We start from the raw sequence: 19,913 nt of genomic DNA on the forward strand, positions 1-19,913 counted from the left end.
TCCTCCTAAATATTAACCTTCATCAGGCGATGAAAGGAGACAGAGACCCACATTGGAGCACCGGACTGAAATCTCAAGGTCCAAATCAGGAGCAGAAGGAGAAAGAGCACAAGCAAGGAACTCAGGACCGCAATGGGGGGGCACCCACACACTGATACAATGGGGATGTTCTATCGGGAACTCACCAAGGCCAGCTGGCCTGGATCTGAAAAAGCCTGGGTTAAAACCGGACTCGCTGAACATAGCGGACAATGAGGACTACTGAAAACCCAAGAACAATGGCAATGGGTTTTTGATCCTACTGCACGTACTGGCTTTGTGGGAGCCTAGGCAGTTTGGATGCTCACCTTACTAGACCTGGATGGAGGTGGGTGATCCTTGGACTTCCGACAGGGCAGGGAACCCTGATTGCTCTTTGAGCTGACGAGGAAGGGGGACTTCATTGGAGGAGGGGGAGGGAAATGGGAGGCGGTGGCGGGGAAGAGACAGAAATCTTAAATAAATAAATAAATACATACATACATACATACATACATAGAAAAGAGACTTCACAGGTTGCTGGGGAAGGGGCGTGGCCAGGCGGCTTCTGAGCTCCCACCCTCCTCTGCTTCTTGACTAATGGATTTGGGGAGACAGCAAAGGACAAACATGGTGGTACACTAAAGTCCAGGCGCCAAGGTGAACCTGAGTGTTGAGGACGTAGTGGTGTACAGTGTGGTAGGCTGCAGATCGAGCTGAAGGCAGCTAAGGCCTGCTTGTGACCAGGATGAAGCAGGGGCTGGTGGCCATCTCTGCCTGGGTATGACGTGGGCCTGCGCTGTGAGCGTGTACTTAGGAGAAGTCGGACAGGTGGTATTGGGTCCCCAGCAAGTGGCCTGAGGGAAGAGGGTGAGATCTGGGGATCGGGAAGATCCACAGAGATGTAATGGGGTCTGTGGAACAAAAGTAAGGGGGGCCCTGTGTGAGCACATGTGATTTTATAAGCGGGAAGAAGCCTCGGCAAGTGCCAGCACACCAGCACCCTCGAGCTGCGAGAAGTCCATTTCTTCATCCATTGCCCAACTGATCACATTTCGTCATGGCTGCAGAAAACACTAAGCCAGAGAGGGAGAAGAAGCAAGAGTTAAATGTGGAGGAGGCTGGGGAGGGACCACCCAACGATGCAGTGAGATACAGTTCCCATCAGTCTGGACTTTGGGACTTTGACAGGGCAACTGATAAGTTTTCAGGGAATGCTCTCAATAGCTGGGACTCTCCGACTGTTCCTGGATGCTCAGGAGCCAGCCGCAGGTGAGGATGGCCCAGAGATGCTGGGTATTGTGAAGTGATACTTGTAAGGCTGTTGAAATAGGAGCGGCAGCGGGGTTGCGTCCCCAACACCCCAGCCGCTTGGCTAGCTCATGCCCGAAATAACAACACACAAACTGTATTCATTTAAGAACTGCTTGGCCCATGAACTCTAACCCTTACAGGCTAATTCTCGCACCTGGACTAGCTCATTTCTAATGATGTGTGTAAGCACCCCAAGGTGCACTTACCGGGAAGATTCTAGCCTACATCCATCCGGGATTGGAGGAGCTTCATTGCGTGCATCTGCCTGGGAGAGCTGAGCATGGCGTCTCTGCTTCAGCAGAGCTGTCGGGTCTCTCCGGGAGCAGAGCAGAGTCTGACCTCACTTCCTCTTCCACCCAGCATCCTATTCTGTTTTCTCCTCCCATCTATGCTTTTACCTATGAGGGCCAGCCAAGCAGTTTCTTTATTGCTCAGCCAATGAAATCAACAGATTGATATGACACTCCCACATCATAAGGCACACGTGGCTGTCAGTGACTTCCACACTGAGCTTCAGGGCCTTAGAGTCCTTAATGCTGAGGGCGTTTGCACTTTTGTTGTTATCATTGCCTTTGCCTTTCCTTTCTCATAGGTAAGGGACCGTACACTCCACGAGCAGCTACAGATACTGTTCTCAAGATTACACAAACACACACGCACATACAGACACAAGCACATATAGTTTGTATGTTAGATTTTTACATGACATTGTCTCTATCGGGTAAATAGATGCTGCTCCTCTGGATGGAGCAGATAGGTAGCTACTGCTTCTGTTGAAAGACAGATCAGATCAGAGAGGTGTTTTTTGTTTTGTTTTTGTTTTGATACAGGCTTTTTTGTGTAGCCCTGGCTGAACTAGACTGGCCTTGAACTCAGAGGTCCATGCTGTAGGGTAATGCTCTTGTACACTTTAAAGATCTGTCACTCATATTAGTTCAATAAACACTGCATGGCCTGGCTAGCTCAGTTGGGCACCAAATGAAGCACAATTAATAAAAACTCAGAGTGAGAAATTGGGGTTCAACCTGAAAGTTTGAAAAGCAAAACAGCCACTGGCGCTTACCTTTACCTCAGCCCAAATTGGCAATCCTGCCTCCAGGAATCTCAGAATGAGACTGACCTAGAGCTGTTTCCTCCCATTTTATAATCCTCTCTATTTCTGGGATTAAGGGTATATACCTCTATCACCTGGTTTCTACGGCAGACTAGTGTGGCTACTGGGAATAAAGGTGTGTGTTATTGCTGCCTGGTCTGTAAAGCTGGCCATTGTGGCTGTTTGCTTTTCTGATTCTCAGGCAGGTTTTATTTATTAAAATAAGAGTGACATACCCCTACAGATGTCCACCTGCCTCTGCCTCCTGAGTGCTGGGATTAAAAATGTGCACCACCACTGCCCCCGACTGATCACATAGATTTTAAAATATGCATTTGTTGGAGAAAATTTATTTGTAGCTTTTGTAATTCTATCACCCACACCAGATACCATTATCATTTGTTGAAATTGTTACTTTGAGGTAATGCAGAAGAGTCAAGATAAAAGCCTGAATTTTATTGTGAGATTGACCATTCTTGCATTTGCTTACAGTAACAGAAAGTCTATAGCAAAAATTCTGCTTCTTGCCTGAAGGTGATGCGCCTTTAATCCCAGCACTCAGGAGGCAGAGGCAGGTGGATCTCTGTGAGTTCAAGGCCAGGCTAGTCTACAGAGTGAGTTCCAGGACAGCCAGGGCTGTTACACAGAGAAACCCTGCCTCAAAAAGCAATAAATAAATAAGTCTGTTTCTTTAGAGAACGCCTGGGAAACATCAGCATTTTCTCTTCTTTATAAATTTATAAAGAAATTCCCTGGTGCTGAAAGGTATACTTACCTTCACCCACATTTTAACAGCTTTTTAATAAAGCTGTTTCTAGAGCCACTAAAAACGACATTTGTAAGACACTTGATGCAGTATTCCTCTGACTGTGTGGAGGGAGCTGGGGGTTGGGGAGAGCCTGGGTGATGCAGCCTGCTTCACAGTCTCTCCTTGTTTCCATCAGGTGGACCCTCACTTCCCACCCCTTTCCACTTTGCGTCCTCCTCCCTCGGGTTTGCTCGCTGTTGCAGCTGGCCTTCCCGCTGTGCATCTCGGTCACGTGGGGCTGTGGGTCTACACTTTCCCTCCTGATTACCTTTTGTTTGTTTTGATGAATGATGGCATCACTCATGTCTTAGATGACTTGCCTTTTGCATTCTCCTTTATGCCTATCTCTGCCTCCAGAGTGCTGGCACCAAAGGCTGGCGCCACCATTGCCCGACTACTTTTATTTTCTTTATAAAGAATCCTTCTGTCAGTATATTTGGACTGAATGTTTAAAAAAATGAAAAGGAGCAAGACAAACAGAAGTGTGTGTATTTGTGTCGATCCATGGAGTCTTCACTATACTGTGTAAGACTGTCAGCTGACTAGACTCTGGACCAGCCTCCTGGCCATCTGCAGGCTGCCTAACACATGTTCTCATGCACTTGCCAAAGCAAGCACCTGGGAATCCTACTTCAACTGCTGCTTAGAGATTGGAGCTTTCTGGGGCTGGAGAGATAATGGCTCAATGGTTAAGAGTACTGACTGCTCTTCAGAAAACCCAGGTTTGATTCCCAGCACCAATATAATGGCTGACAATGGCTTGTAACTCCGTTTTTAGGGGATCTGACAACCTCTTCTGCCCTCTGTGGGTACTCCACACACACATAGACGTGCAGACAAAACACCTCACACATTAAAAAAGAAAAGAAATTGGGCATTCTATAGCTAGGTATTTTCTTTAAGTAAATGTTGCATGTTTAAGAAATATCTGTTTGGGAACTTGAAACATGGCTCAGAGGTTAAGAGCACTGACTGCTCTTCTAGAGGTCCTGAATTCAATTCTCAGCAACCACATGGTGGCTCACAACCATCTATGGTGGGATCTGGTGTCCTCTTCTGTGCATGCAGATAGACCAGTCATTAATAATAATAAAAAAAATGTCTGCTTGCTTGTGGATGGTAGCAGTCCATTTTCTGCAGCAGATCTGCGTTTTCAGCCTTACGATGTAACAATCTCAAGTGAGACCAGGACTGGTGGTGAGCAAGGCTCAGCCAGAGTCTAAGGTGGTCTGAGCCTGCGTTGATGGCTCGGTCTGTGAGGTGACAACTGTGTGGTCCTTGTTTGTCGTGTGTCGTGGAGACCCTCTGGTGACAGCTTGGGGCAGGGAGCACATTCTGGCTGCTATGGAACCCCGCTCTGACAGCACTGGAGAGGAGGTGTGCGTCGGTAACCCTGCTGTCCCTCTTAGGACCCACTGGCCATTGGTCAGTGAGTAGGTCCTAGTCTGAGGTAGGAGGAGGTCATTTATGAGCAACATGAAATCAGTAACTGCCAGAAATGTCAGGGAAGGAGGAGCTGCTCAGAGATGGGAGGCCTGTCGCTTGCCAGTAGCCGAGTGCAGCCTGACGTCCAGCACAGAGAGGCTGGTGCCCTGCGCTCCCACAACAGAACTGTGATCTAGAGCGGGGGTGGAGGGGAGGAGAAGGGACAGGGATAGCCAGGAAGTGACTTCTGATATCTCTGAGCACACAGCAGGTCAGTGAATTGATCACACAGCAGGGGGAAGGTTTTAATGTTTCTTCACAAAGAGGACCGGGATGACGGATGAGTTAGTGTAGTGACTGATAGCCACATACTATACACAGTTGTTGAAATGCTACTCTGTGTTCCATGAGCACACACGGTGTTGGGTGAAGTTACATTTAAAGGGTAAAATAAACAATATTCTGCGGGGGGTGGGTAAGAACAATCTGTGTGTCGGTGTGCGTGTTGTCAGCCATGATGTCCTAAGGACGGGCAGTAGGAGACTGACAGGGGAGGAGAGAAGCAGCTCCTGAAAGTTGACTTTCTGGCTGGCAGTGCTCACTGTTACGGTGGTGCCACCGCATGGCTTGGCTAGTTGATGCTTTGGTTTCTTCTGGTCACCAGTGGACACCACAGAGATGCTCTGAAGCGTCCCTGCACATGCTGCCTGTCCTTAAACGGTGTCCTGCTCCTCTTCTGCACTCCAGCAGGGACACCACCGCCTCTGTCTTCAGGCTGTTAGCTGGCCTCATCTGCTTTTCATTTCTCTCACAGTTGGTTAGTAGTGGGCTTATACATATTTTATTTTATTTTAATAATTTATTTAAGTTTATTTTATGTGCATTGGTGTGAAGGTGTGAGATTCCCTGAAACTGGAGTTACAGACAGCTGTGAGCTGCCATGTAGGTGCTGGGAATTGAACTCCGTGTCCTCTGAAAGAGCAGCCAGTGCTTTTAACAGATGAGCCATCTCTCCAGCCCCCACATATTTTATTTTTGTGTATGTTATGATTTAATAACATGATTTTCTCTTTTTTTTAAAATATGTAATTGGTTTTTTAAATATAAATAGTGCTGGGATTAAAGGCGTGCGCCACCACCGCCAGGCTTAAGTATTTTTTTTATGGTTTATTTAACTTTATTTTATGTGCATTGGTGTGAAGTGTCAGATCCCCTGGAACTGATCTTCAGACAGTTGTGAGCTGCCATGTGGGCGCTGGGAACTGAACCCTGGTCCTCCGGAAGAGCAGTCTGCTCCTAACCACCGAGCCATCTCTCCAGCCCCCAACACGATTTTCTATTACAAAAATTATTCCATCTTTGGCCACCAGCATCAAGATGGCTCTGGTGTCTGGTAGGTGTGCAGTGTTTTCCTTTCCATCCCTTCCTTTGTTTTGTTTTGGGGGGGTGTTTTGGAGACAGGGTTTCTCTGTTGCTTTGGAGCCTGTCCTGGAACTCACTCTTGTAGACCAGGCTGGCCTCAAACTCACAGAGATCCGCCTGCCTCTGCCTCCTGATTGCTGGGATTAAAAGCGTGCGCCACCACTGCCCTCTTCCTCTCTTCTGATTAGTTTAAGATACTTTGATTCTCACAGTACACCACATGCAGTCTTTTTGATATGTCCTCATTCTTCGAGCACCCTCTTTACAGCTCCTCATGCTGTAACCAACCCTGGTGTTAGACGTTTCCGCACAGAACCTAGGCCCACCCAAGAATTATACTTAGAAGCCAAGATGTGTGCTGTTGGTGTGTTTATCACGGTTGGGTGTCAGTGCTCTAGGTGTTTGTGGTGGCTAGAGTTGGGTAGAGTTTTGCAAGGGCTAACCTTTGCTAGGTGGGTCTGTATTTCTGCACTTGTGTGTTGCAGAGAATCCAAACTTTAGCAAGCAAATGGGGAGTGAGGGACTTGGGGCTGGAGCAGGCAGAGCTTGCAAGAATTCTGCTGGTGTTCTTGAATGATCTATTCTTTATTGTATAGTGTGAATTTTGCAACAATTGAAAAGAGCATGGGATTGGAGGATGCTGTTAGCTGATGCAGTGATGCTTGAAGATACGGACGGCTACGGAGTGGTTGCTATTGCAGGAGGAAGCAACTCTGCTTGTAGATTTATCACCTGTTCCCTGGCAGAGTGAAGCACGAGGAAAGGGACTGTATGGGAGATCCTGTCTGCTGAGAGCGAGAGCTGTTGACTTAGCGGACTCGGGGGAACCAGGGGAGGAACAAAGGGTAGAAGAGAGCACAGGGGAAAGAGGTAAACAGAGGCTGCAGCTGGCCATGTGAGTCACCTGCTGTCTGGGCCGATTTCTGTGTCAGGTGGAAGCTCACCACGCCCCCTGCCCCATGATAACTGCTTCTGCCGTTATGACGCTGATGCCATTCAGCCGTGTGAAAAGGTCGATGGTGGCAGTCGTGATGGTGTTTTTGAGGCTTGATGCCGTGACCAAGCCTGGGAGAGCATCCTCTGTACACCACTGTCCATAGCCATACCTGGTAGAAGTTTCGGGAAGTGTGACGTGGTGGGATGTACCTATTCCAGCAGCCATATCTTAGAAGCTTGTGGGCCAGTGGCACCTGTCGGCCCAGCACTCCCTAGGGGTCTTGATGGCACTCCTTTCCTGCATGTCAGAGCCATCGTTCCCCATGTGACCAGGTTTGCCTGTCCAGGGTACAGTGGTAGGGCTGCGATGCGGCTGTGTTGTCCTACTTACTGCTCCATCCCCTGCCTTCTCTGTCACCCACTGCTTGGTGGCCTGTTGGTCACCTTTGCCTTCTGTGCTGACTGTTGTGGCAGTGCCAGGCGTAGGAGGTGTTGGGCATTGCCATCTGCTCCACAATTGCGGTCAGAACGTCACTCTTCCCAGAAGTCTGACCGCTGATGCAGTGCATGCATTTCCTGGTGCTGCCTTGGCTCTCATGGGAAGGTTTCCCCAGCCATGGCTGCTGTGGTTGACACAGTCTGCAGTCATAGTCTGATAAAGCAAGTGGACTCCCTCCTGCCATGTTTAATTATAATCTTTCAAAGAAAGTGGATTTGTTTTTTCCAAGACAAGTTTTCTCTGTGTCTCTCTAGCTGTCCTGTAACTAGCTCTGTAGACCATGCTGGCCTCGAACTCACAGAGATCACTGGGATTAAAGGCGTGCGCCAATCAATACACTGTCTGCGAAAGTGGATTTTAGTGAATGCGTATGTAAACCCATTTCTGGCTCTTTGATTCGGGCTTCTCTGCTCTCAGTTTAGGTGGATGTGGAGCTGGCCTTCTGCTCACAGCCCCTGGCTGGGTCCCGGTTTTGCTGTGCCCAGGGCTTCTGAATGCTGGACTGTGCCCCCGCCTGCCATGGGAGCGTCTAGGAGCATGTTCCCAACGAGCATGTGGTGTCTCTGATTTTTGTTCCCCTGGGTGCTGAGGCTGTGTTCAAAACTGTACTTGGACGGTTTCCAGTGCCTTAATTCTGGCCTGGAGCTTGACAAACCCCTGGTGATCTTTCCAGGATGGGTACTGGAAGCCCCATTTGCTTATTAGTGAGGATTAGCTCTCAAAGGTCATTCTCTTCATGGTGATTTAATGCAGTGGGTTCTCCTTCCCTGGGGGATCACAGCCTTCTGAGTCTGTCGTCTCACTAAACCATGCAGCTAATGGTTCTGATGAAACTGTCTCCCCTTCCAGCCAGGGAGCTTTTCTTTAGGGGTGTTTGACAACATCAGGAGATCCTTCAGATGGTGAGGACTAAGTGATTCTGGCCTGGGTGTTTAAAGCCAGAGATGCTTACTGTGCATGGCACAGTGCACAGTGGTGGCACTGGATGGAGGCGGAGAAGTCACCGTGGCAAGTGACCATAGAGCAGTCCCCTTTTAGACAGGCTTCAGGGCCTTCTCCCTATCGTGTAACCCGTCTTTAGAGAGGCATGTTGATGTATTTAAGGCATCCACTTTGGGAGACACCTACACGGACGGAATGCAATGAAAGTCCCTCGTAACTAAAGGTATAGGGCCAAGACCAATGTAGAAGTCCTTGGGCTCTTTGCCATGCTACCTTATGGGTGAGTACCAGCAAATAGAGAAGGCTCTTAGGGTCTGCTAGGGTGGTCGCCTGTACCTTGTGTTATATCAGGAAAGAGGAAAGGGGCAGTTGTTAAGGTTTTTCTAATGCATCTGGCCTTCATTATTTTAATAAGTCAACACTAATTAACTCGGTGATTTAAAAATCTAAATGTAACTTTGCAGATGTAAAAAGCAGACTTACTTTATTTCATGCTTGTTTGCTGCGTGTGCGTCCTGTGGGCTCACACCCATAACACAGTATGGATGACATCAGCAGCTGCCCAGACTCTATGAGCTGCATCCCCTTCCTGTTGGGGCCTGGAGTGTGTAGGATTGCTCAAACAGCTGATTGCAGGCTGCCACCTTCTCGCTGCTGGTGTTGGGCTCTGCACGTTACAGGCTCTGACTTTTGGCCCCCAGCCTGGGAGAGCTGGGGAGACCTTTGCTGCATCACAGATGAAGCCTTGCTCATACACTGCAGCCCGAGAGGGGCTTGAGGCCTGTCACTGCCGTCCTAGAACATGCTCCCCCCCAGCAGCAGGAGGGCGTCCTGTGTGCATCCTGTCTTGTAAAGAGAACACTTACCTAGAAGGGGCAGCAGCTGTGATGTTTGGAATTCCTTCATAGTCGTGGTGTGCACGGCAGGGCTCCTTCACGCCCACGTTCTTTTTTGACACATAAACCAGGGTCATGTTTTATGGGTAGGTGTGTGTATGATATTTTAAAATTTACATTTCAAAAATCATTAGGAAGCTATCCATACCTTTCCACATGATTCTTTATAAGAACAAATTCAGCTTACAGTGAGGCGCAGCCCTCTAGAGTGTGGAAGAATGAGCTCCGCTCTGCCTCTGCTTGTGTCTGGTTCATTTGTTTTTGTGAAACCTGGTCTTAGTGTCTGACTAGCCTGTTCTCAAGCTCCTGGGCACGTGCAGTCCTCCTGCCACAGACCACCCGCCCGCCTCCCTGTCCAGCGTGTCTGTTGATTGTTTTGTGTGAACTCTGTGAGGATCCAGGTGAGTTGCAGGTTAAACTTCTTCATTTGAGGGTTTATGAAGTGTAAGTAGAATTTTATTTGTCTCTGTGGGCCATTTGGGGCCTGGGCTCTGTCCTCCCTTGACTGCTGTCCTATGTGTGACCAGAGACTGGCCAGGATCCACGTCCCAAGGTGAGCATTGAGGACAACACTTGTAATTGGGATGTGGGATGTAGCTCTAGTCACATGTTCTTGGCCAGGTTCTGGTCTTAGCAGCAAAAGAAGCTGACATGTCCTCACCCAAGGTTCTCCTGCAGAATGGAAGGGCAGAAGATAGCTCTCAGGCCATAGTGGGTCACAGCGTCACTAGTGTTGTTTGTGGAAATGCTGGAGTTTCTGTAGGGACATGTGGAAGCTGATAAAAGGGTGGGGCTTTTTTGTTTCTTTGTTTTTTTTTTTAAACATTTCTGATGGTTTATTTAACTTTATTTTATGTGCATTGGTGTGAAGGTGTCAGATCCCCTGGAACTGGATCTTCAGACAGTTGTGAGCTGCCATGTGGGTGCTGGGAATTGAACCCGCGTCCTCTGGAAGAGCAGTCAGTGTTCTTCACCGCTGAGCCATCTCTCCAGTCCCCTTTGTTTTTGTTTTTTGAGACAGGGTTTCTCTGTGTAGCACTGACTGTCCTGGAACTCACTCTGTAGACCAGGCTGGCCTTAAACTCACAGAGATCCCCCTGCCTCTGCCTCCCCAAGTGCTGGGATTAAGACATGTGTCACCACCCAGCGATGGCGATTTTAAATTTGATCAGTACTGACTAATTGTTTTCCAAAGTTTTTTGATTAATTTCTGCTCCCACCAGCATTGAGTTAAACATAATCTTTGTCATTATGAAGCATCATTTATCTTTTATCTTTCTTTCAATTCTGCTGAAGAAAAGCAGACAGAATTGTGTAGGAGGGTGGGTAGAGTGACTCCCTTTGGCTGCCATTCAGTTGATGCTGCACAGCTCGTGCACAGCTCGCTCCCCACTCACCGCCATTGATGTTTCTTGTTACTCCGTTTGCTGTGCATCTCATTCACCTGACCATTGCTGGTCTGCAGCAAAAGCTCACACACACCTTCTAGACATAAATCTCTTGTCAGCTCTGTTGTGACTCCTTCTTCCAAAGCTGCCAGTCAAAGTGTGTGTTTATATCTCCTGTTTCTTTCAAACCTCTAGATTTTGTGACTTGTTTAAGATGGTTTTTCTTACATCTCAGTAAATAAAAATATTCTGCTTTTACACTTTTAAATTCTCGCTGCTTTTTTGGGTACAGCATGTGTGAGGCAATATCAGATGGTTAGTTAGATTCCAGCATTACCCATCGAATCATTCATTCTCTCTGTTTCATTACAGTTATATATGTGGGTCTGTTTCTGGGCCTTCTCTCTGTTGCTTTGTTTGTCTCGCCCTCACTAATACCAGCCTGTAATTACATAAATTTATAGCCTATCTAATATCTGCTAGTGCGAATCTCTATTCATTATTCTTTATTAAACTCTTTCCCCCTAATTTTGTGCCGTTTCTCTTCTGCACTTACTTCAGAATCAGCTTGTCAAATTCCATTAGAGGAAAAGCCCCTCGGGCATCTTGATGGGGCTGGCATTGCTGTATAGAGCCATTGGCAGGAACCGGTGTCTTTAGCATCCTTCGGGGAGTGTTTATTTAGAGAGAACATTTCCAGGTGTTCTCTCAGAGTCCTGTGATTGTAAACAATCTGCCAAATGAGGACAGTGACAGGAGGAAGAGCCAGAGCCTGGATGGAGTGCTCCTTGCCAGAGCTGGCAGCACTCGTGTTGTCCTTGGGAGAAGGCTGTGCCTGGCTCTCTGTTGTGTGGGGCAAGCTCCTGCTGGCCCTGGACACTCCTTCTCTGCAGGCCTTATTTGGCTGTCTTGTCTTGTGTTAACTGTAGTTAACTCCAGAGTTAGTGTTTGTGACTTAGCTACTAGGAACCAACTGTCTGGTTCACCACTTAACTGTTGATGTCCAAGCAAGGGTGAGTAACTACAGGGTAGTTTTTTTTTTTTTTTGTTGTCGTGTTGGTTTGTTTTGTTTTGAAATAATTGCCTTAAAGCATTGGCTTAAAAGAGGCTTTTAAGCCTTTCATTAGACTAGAATTTTCTCTCCTGTTACCTACTAGCAGTCAGGTAAACAGTACCCCTCAGTCACTTCGTGTCAGTATGTCACTGTTGTGTGATCAGCTCAGGGTCATGCAGATGCCATGGCTGGGGGATGGGAGGAAGGGCTTCCAGAGTGGGTGTGAGTTCCCATTCACTGTCTCTGGGCGGGAGCTGTTGAATCCAGAGTATAAAGGCTGCTGGCGTGAGCGCGAACAGCTCCTGCCCTGTGGTATTGCTGGAGTAAGATGTCACAGCCGTGGAAGTGAAACTCGGTGTGTGCTTTTCTCTCTCTATATATATATAGTGAGGAGTGGCTGCTCACAACCAGACACTGTGCCCTGCTTCCTCCGGTGTCAGGTGCTAGTCAGCAGCCGGGGCTCTTGAAATGTCCGCATAACCATGTGACCTGTGCTTGTTTTCCAGAACTACACACAGTACATCCCTCTGTCCATATATGACCTGCAGACGTGGATGGGTAGCCCATCCATCTTCGTCTACGACTGCTCCAATGCTGGCCTCATCGTGAAGTCCTTCAAGCAGTTTGCACTGCAGCGGGAGCAAGAGCTGGAGGTGAGGTAATCAAAGGCCAGCACCGTGAGTGCATGTGTGGACGTGCATGTGTGTGCGTGTGGGGGTGTGGGCATGTTTGAGCCTGTGTGGATAAGGTGCTGTAGGAAACTGGGAAGCTGGGTCTTTGTGTGACAGAAGGCTCACTGTTGAGGCTGAGGTGGGACGTTGGGTGAGAGCTGGGGAGGTGCTTCTTATGCCCCATGTGCGTGCCATTTTAATCTGAATGTTAGGTGATGTTAATAGGGCAGATCTGTACGTCAGTGGTTTTCCTCTGAAGCTAGTGTTGAAAAACGGGCTCGTTTCTTTCATTCTAGTCTTCGTTTCCGCAGGTATCCTTGGCTATTGTTCCATTTCCCCCTTTTAAGTTTTATGTCTTTTAACCCAAGCAACTAAATGGTAAAACCAAAACAGCTGCTAGGTAGGTCCATTGTTGGGAATTGGAGTCTGGGAGCTGCTTGGATAATGAAGTGATGTTTTGCCCGGTTGTTTTAATTAATATTTGATGGTTAAATTAAACAGTGAGTTCTAAAGAGAAATTGAAGAGGCAGTTTCAATTAAGAGGCCTCCATCCAGTGGGCTGCACAGAGGCGCTAGTGAAAGGCTCTGCCTCTGGGGGCTCATGAGTTCTGATTGGTTGCAGCACAGGAAGTTCTCAATCCAAGAACAAAAAAATCGCCTTCAGTGTGTTTCCTCGAGCCTTTTTGGATTTATTCAGTTTCAACGTGTTTGTTATGTTTTTTGCATTTCGTCAGAGGAGAGTACTGAGGGAGTCAGCAACAAAATTTGAAATTCTGTTTAGTAAAACTTAAGGTTAACATATCTACTGTTCAATATTTTATATGTGTGAATTTAGCCCTGTGTAGAAGTGACTGATAAAATAATGCCCTTTCCCCTTCAGAGTGTAACTGAGCGCCACAGCATTGCTCCCAGGCCTCTTAAGAGGAGGGAACAACTGCTGTTTGTTAGCCGCCATCTCGTCAGGTTTGCCCAGGCCAGGCCAGCTCACCAGCAGTGAATACCCCAGTGCCAAGAGGCACTTTGTGTCTGTAGATTCCAAGTAAAAATATTTAAAGAATTTTGTTTTAATTTATAATGTCAACAAAGGTACCAAAGACTCCTCCTGCCTGCCTACCAAGTAGTCTGCCTGTTCCTGAGCTGTAAGAAGTGGTCAGCCCATTCACCTAGTTAATGAAATCGCAGTGGTCAGGAACCTACCCTCTTCCAGCAGAAGCACGATTGCAGCTCGAGCACCCTACAAAAGCCTGCTTTCCAGTGCCCTGGTGCTGCTCTGTCAGGACCACGTGTGTGCTTTCCAGCGCTATGGAGCTGCTCTGTCAGGACCACGTGTGTGCTTTCCAGCGCTGTGGAGCTGCTGGCAGGACCACGTGTGTGCTTTGCAGCGCCGTGGAGCTGCTCTGTTAGGACCACGTGTGTTCTCTGTGTGTTGCCAAGGATTAATCAGCCACAAACACTGTTCACTTCATTACGTGCAGCACAGTGACTTACATGCATCATTTTTTAGAAGTTTTTTTTTTTTTTAAAAAAAGAAACCAGTTTGAGTGGACTCATTCATCATGAAGGAGATCAAACGGAGGAAACAGTAGTACATGGAATGAGGTGGCGTGTTAAGCCATGTGTTTCATAATTAGCTCAGCTTTTATCTTCATTCTCTTTATAATTGCAGTGTAGCCTGAGCTTGCGTTTCTCTTTCACACTTAATATTATTGGCCATTGTTCAGTCTCTTGCATAAACAGCGGAAATTAGAATATTAGAATTTTATAAAATTGGCTCCCAGCTAATACCTTAGTGTTGGTTAGTCATTTCACTCTTACATAGAGAAACAATTCTATGTAAATTGTTAGGTTATCGTCTTGGTGTGTTCTCTTCTGACTAGGTGTGGTGGCACGTGCCTGAAGTCCCAGCACTGCACTGGGGAGGTGCAGACCAGAACTCAGGCCCGTCTCTGATATATGGGGCCTGTTTTCAGTAACTAAAGACCTAACCCAGCATGCTTCCCGTCTCTGTGCTGGCCATTTTCTTTGTAAATTTGCAATATTTGTTGATACTTTTCGTTGTGCAATATGTGAACTGATAGAAATTGTTCAGTAGTTGGTTTGTGCCTGTTTTTGGAATGAAGTATTTTGCTGCTGTTCTGGTTTTCACTTGAATGGGAATGACAACCTCCCTGTCCTTGTGGCAGCCAAGATCCAATTGGGGGAAATGTCTGGAGTGTGTGGGGGAGGGCAGAAAAGCGTGAAAATGATTAACTATAACACCAAAAAGTAGCTGGGTGGACCAGAAGCCCCCAAATAATAAATGTAAACACACACATGAGTGACATAAATTTTAAGGGTTGATTATCTGCTTTCGTTTTCTGGTGGTGTAGTGCTTGCTCTGGGACCCTGGGGTTTGGTTGCTGTGTACTTGTCTCTCTCAGAGGAATTCTGGAGGTAAAGGAGAAGGCAGCTTCATAACAGCAAGCATGAGTTACTGCAGCAGACTGACGCTTCATCAGAGCCAGGAAATGGGTATCTGCCACTCAAGAGCCTTTCTTATTTTTTTATTATATCATGTGGTTTTGTAATTTGAAAAATTAAAGAAAGCCTTTAAGTCTCTCTGCTTTCACTGTTCTTTAAAATAAGTGCTTTAATTTTGACTAAAATAATTATGTCTCCTTTAAAAGTTAAAAAGATTACATTTGTGATGACTAAAGCAGCCCTTGGCTCTCCCTTCCCAGGCAGGGGCCCTGCCGGCCTCTTTACAGCCTAGGTTGTTTGTGCACGAGCTTCCTGCCCTTACACAGTTCAGAAGCACAGCTGCCATTGGGGGCTTCCTCCTTAAGGATTAGAGGATCTGCAGGCCCAACAGTACGAACCTGTGATTTCAGCAACTCAGGAGGCCAAAGCAGGGGTGTTGCAAGTTCAAGACCTGTCTGGACTACATGGTGGGTTCAGAGCCAGCCAGGAGGGAGTTAGGGAGACCCCTGTTGCAAAAAAAAAAAAAAAAAAGGTAAATGGGCAAGCGAGGTGGCTCAGTGGATAAGATGCTTACCATCGAGCCTGACAGCATGTGTTTTGATCTCCAAACCCCACATGGTTGGAAGAAGTGAATTAGGAACCAGATGGAGGCCTGATAGTGGAGAGTCTGGTAGTTGTAATTAACGTTTATTTTTGTCTGATTGTGCATTCGAAAGAGAAACCTCTCAGCTGACAGGTCCTTGTTGCCAGCTTCTGCCTCTGTCTCTCTCTGCTGCTCAGTTGTAGTGCCGTATTTAACTTCTCTGTGGTTTGTGACCTTGGCTATATTTTAATATACCGTTTTATTAATTCTTTAGGAATTTTATGTAATATCTTTTGATCATATTCACCACACCACTCCTCCCTAACCTCCTCTCAGACCCATCCACTACTTACTTCCCTGTCTCCCTGCTCTTTTTAAATAGCCCACTGAATCCAGTTTGTCTTGCCCCCCCCCCTACAAAGATGGTGTGAGGCCATCTTTGTCAATCAACTGAGGCCATACTCTTAAAGAAAATTGACTCTCCCACTCCCAGAAGCCATTAACTGTGAGTAGCTCCTCAGTTAGGGGTAAGAGCTTGTCTCACACTCACACACACACACCTGCTCCATTCTGTCTTGTTGAGTGGTTTGATCTTGTGTAGGTCGTGTGCAGGCAACCACAGCTGTTGTGAGTTCATCAGTGCAGTAGCCCTGTCGTGTCCAGAGGACACTGTCTCTTTCAAGTCCTCCCTGGCTTCTGGCTCTAACAATCTTTCCACCTCCTTGTAGGCAGAGGCTGCTCACACGTTTCTTGTCCACTCAGGCCCAAATAATCACACAGAAACTTTATTAATTACAACACTGCTTGGCCTATTAGCTCAGGCTTATTAATTAAGTCTTGCATCTTAAATTATCCCATTTCTATTAATCTGTGTATTGGCATGAGGCTGTGGCTTACTGGTAAGAATCTGGTGACTGTCTCCTTCGGCAGCTACTTAGCATCTCTTTGACTCTGCCCACTCTCGCTATATATCTCTGTTCGGATTTCCCCACCTGACTTTATCCTTTTAAGCCATTGGCCAAAACAGCTTTATTCATTATCCAATAAAAGCAGCACATACACAGAAGGACCTCCCACATCACCTTCTCTTCCTCTGTGGTCTCTGAGTGAAGTTAGTGATGTAGATGTCCCTTTTATGGCCAAGCACTCACTTCACTGATACTTGCTTTTGTGTGTGTGTGTGTGTGTGTGTGTGTTGTTTTGTTTTGTTTTGCTTTGTTTTGAGACAGAGTTTCTCTTTGTAGTCCTGGCTGTCCTGGAACTCTGTAGACCAGGCTGGCCTCAAACTCTGCCTCCCGAGTGCTGGGATTAAGGGCGTGCACCACCACTGCCCAGCTGACACTCTTTGCACTTTGATTACTTGTGCATCTCTGTTACTATTCACAGCACAGAGAAACTTCTCTGATGAGGTCTGAGCGCTGCACTTTTCTATGGGTGCACAGTTACAAATTTAGAAGCCAGTTTGATGCTTCTAATGCTATGTCTGTTAGTAGATTAATAGTAATAGTCTTGCTGCATTAATGTTGTTGTTAGCAGGTCTGTTCGAGTCTCAGCAGCTGTGGTCAGTAACTTCCATGTTTAAGGCTCTGAGCTCCTTTTTCCTTTGCCTCTCATCTTCCCAGATGTGATTTCTGTCACCCGTGATTTTTCTTATATTTATCTTTTGTTCCCAGCTGTAGTCAAGTCTTGTGCTTGGTGTGTGGAAATTCTGAAAGATGGCAGACATTGCCAAGTATGGGGCTGGGGAGATCGCTCCTTCCCTTTGTATTAGAAGCTGGTACTTCCAGGCTCCGGGTTCCCCTGGCACTAGTGTTCCTCACCTGCTCCTGCTGATTGTTCTGGACTCACCTCTCCCTTCTGGTTACTCGGCTTTGTTCTGCTAGTGCAGCCCAGGCACCAAGCCCGGAGGATGGATGACAGCAGTCTTCCTGGGCCCAGAACGTTTGCATTTGGAAAGCTGTAAGCAGTGAGAGCTCACGATTGGATCCTAGACAGATTACAGCTTATCTTTTTCACTAATAAGATCTCTAAGGCGAATGATTACTCCTTGAGTAGGGCCTGCGGGAACCAGCCTCCTTTTCGTCTCTGGCACCCTCTGTTGATGTTTTATCCTGACTGCGGCCTGCTCACCACAGCTCCAGACTGTTCTTTGTCTCCAGGAGGAGGGAAGGGATAAGGGTAGTGCTGCCTCCTCCTGCCTCTTTCATTAAAAAGTGAATGTGTGCTTTTCTCTGGAACCATGCCAAGGACTGGACAGATAAGGCGGGAATGGCCCCTCAGTTATCTCACAGCAACGGCAGCCACATTGCATGCACCATTCACCGCTCCTCCACTGTAACCCAGGCTACAGGCTATCTTTCCCTAACTCCCCTCTCTTAACCTCCGTGGGCCACATGGTAGCTGTGCCTGGAATCCAGCAGGACCCAGGGAAGGAGTGTGTTCCTTCCTGATGTGCACCCGTTGGTCTATAAGCTAGAGCAACCTCGGTGCTGTGGTCTGCGTGTTATTTGCCATAGCCATAGCTGTGGTAGCTGCAGTTCTCATTGCTGAGACCATGGTGTAGCTGGTCTGAGATCCATGCAACAGTTTCTTTCTGTTTTGGTAGGTGATTGAGACATAGGGCCAGCTCTGGTTTGGATTGCAGAGACATACTGCACGCAGCTTTGTCCCAGAAGGCCTGGCACGTGGACAGTCCTGAGTGGACTTGGTCAGAGTTGAGGATGAAGAGAAGCACTGTCTTGTTGGAGGAGGAGCCTTGTCTGAGTTCAGCCCCAGTTCTGGGGCTTTTCTCCTCCACTGTTGACACAGTGCAAGGCTTTTTCCTGTGTGCTGTGCTCTCGTCTGACTGTGTTGTGGGGTCCTGCAGCATCACTGGGTGTGGATGACCTGTCTTCTTTGCTTTCCACTTGGACATCCTGGATGTGGAAAGAAGTGTTTGTTCTCATATGTTGGTCACTGTAATTAGGAATTCTGACAAAAATATTCGATGTCATAATCATAAGGTTTTCTCAGAGTATATATCCTACAGGCTGAGAAATTCCTACTTTAAAATCGAAGACTCCTTTGCTAAAGCTGTAGATGAGGCTGCAGTGTGGCCAGTGTGGAGCCTGGGACACAGGCAGTTGACATGTCTACAATTAATGCGATGGTCTTCCGTGCCACCTGAGAGTTCTTTTTGTCTCTCCTACGGGTTAGCCCAGGTTGGCCTCTCACCCACGGCGATCTGACCGCCTCAGGTCCCTGATTGCGGGCATGATAGATAGGTGGTGGTCACTTTGAGTGCCATGGACTCATCCTTAGGATGCCTGTTAAAAATGAGTTTCCTGTTGGCTGTGTCCTGGGCAAGCGGCGTGTGACAGTCATGGCTTCAGCAAAGGGTTTGGTGGTTTGGGGTTGTGGGTTCAGTACTGTGGGCACACAAGCCGTGTCTGTCTCTGTCCTGCAGGCCAGCTTTTCGTGTCCTCCATCTTTTTTTCTGCTACCGTGGCATATCGTTCGTAGGCAGTAGGGAAGACGAGCCAGCATCTGTTATGTGCTGTCTTTATTTTCTTTAATTTATAAATGTTGTAACTTGTGGATTTTTAACAGGATACCGAGTATGTTTCTAAGTTATCTGTCTCCCCCAGGATAATTTTTCTCTTTTGGTCCATTTTGATCATTCTCTATTAGATTATGGTGATCTTACTGTTTCTCATATCTGTGAGGGAAGAGACAAACGTGGCTATTGCTGTGTGTCCAAGGGTGAGAGTTGCTCTCTAGAGACCTTGTCTGTATCCCTCAGACGAGTGGACTCCTGCTTGACACTCAGCTACCGCACAGAGGCACAGTGCAGGACCCTTGGGTCTTAGAGATTCTCAGGAGAGGACTCCTAAGGGCGAGGAGCAGAGAGCAGTGTTGCCCAGCACAGCACTGTGGTTGGCTCTCAGCTGAAAGTGCTGGCTAATCAAGAAAATATCGCTCAAGTGGCTGTGTATGGTCTGTCCAGGTGCTGAGCAGGGCTGTCGGTGGCTTCAGTTTAGGTGGCCATGTCTAGACGGGATGGTGCTTGAACTCAATAATAACAGCAGAAGGAGGTTATGTGTACCTCACATTCTTGAAGTAAGACAGTTTGCTTATGAATTAGGTGTACGATATAAGGAATAAAAAGAATTAAAGGTGAGAGCTGGGGGATTTCTCAGTGAGAGAGTACTTCCAGTACAGTCCAGCAGGGTGTGAAGGTGAGCTTGTGGGGCAAGTTAGAAGGACACAACCTTTCTTTGAGCTCACACACTATGGTATTGGAGTTTGCATAGGGATGTAAGTGTGTGAGCAAGAGTTCTGCATTGGTTTCTGGAGTTCACAGTATTGGAGGACTCCCCTGGCTCTGTAAAGTGTAGGAAAGTTCCTGAATCTCCATAGCCAAAG

At 47.3% G+C, this 19,913-nt stretch overlaps 1 protein-coding gene across 4 annotated transcripts in view; it reads left to right on the forward strand.

Moving 5' to 3' along the window:
• Rptor (regulatory associated protein of MTOR complex 1) overlaps positions 1-19,913 on the forward strand; it is a 283,595-nt gene that overhangs the window by 125,441 nt on the left and 138,241 nt on the right. For all 4 annotated transcript variants that reach the window (XM_050140239.1, XM_050140240.1, XM_050140241.1 and 1 more), the window contains one exon: positions 12,302-12,448. In XM_050140239.1, the coding sequence (XP_049996196.1) occupies positions 12,302-12,448 (147 nt within the window). The remainder of the gene's footprint in view (positions 1-12,301; positions 12,449-19,913) is intronic.

This window comes from Alexandromys fortis, unplaced genomic scaffold (assembly GCF_014885135.2).
Source record: "Alexandromys fortis isolate MF-2015 unplaced genomic scaffold, M_Fortis_MF-2015_v1.1 scaffold_39, whole genome shotgun sequence".
NCBI lineage: Eukaryota > Metazoa > Chordata > Mammalia > Rodentia > Cricetidae > Alexandromys > Alexandromys fortis.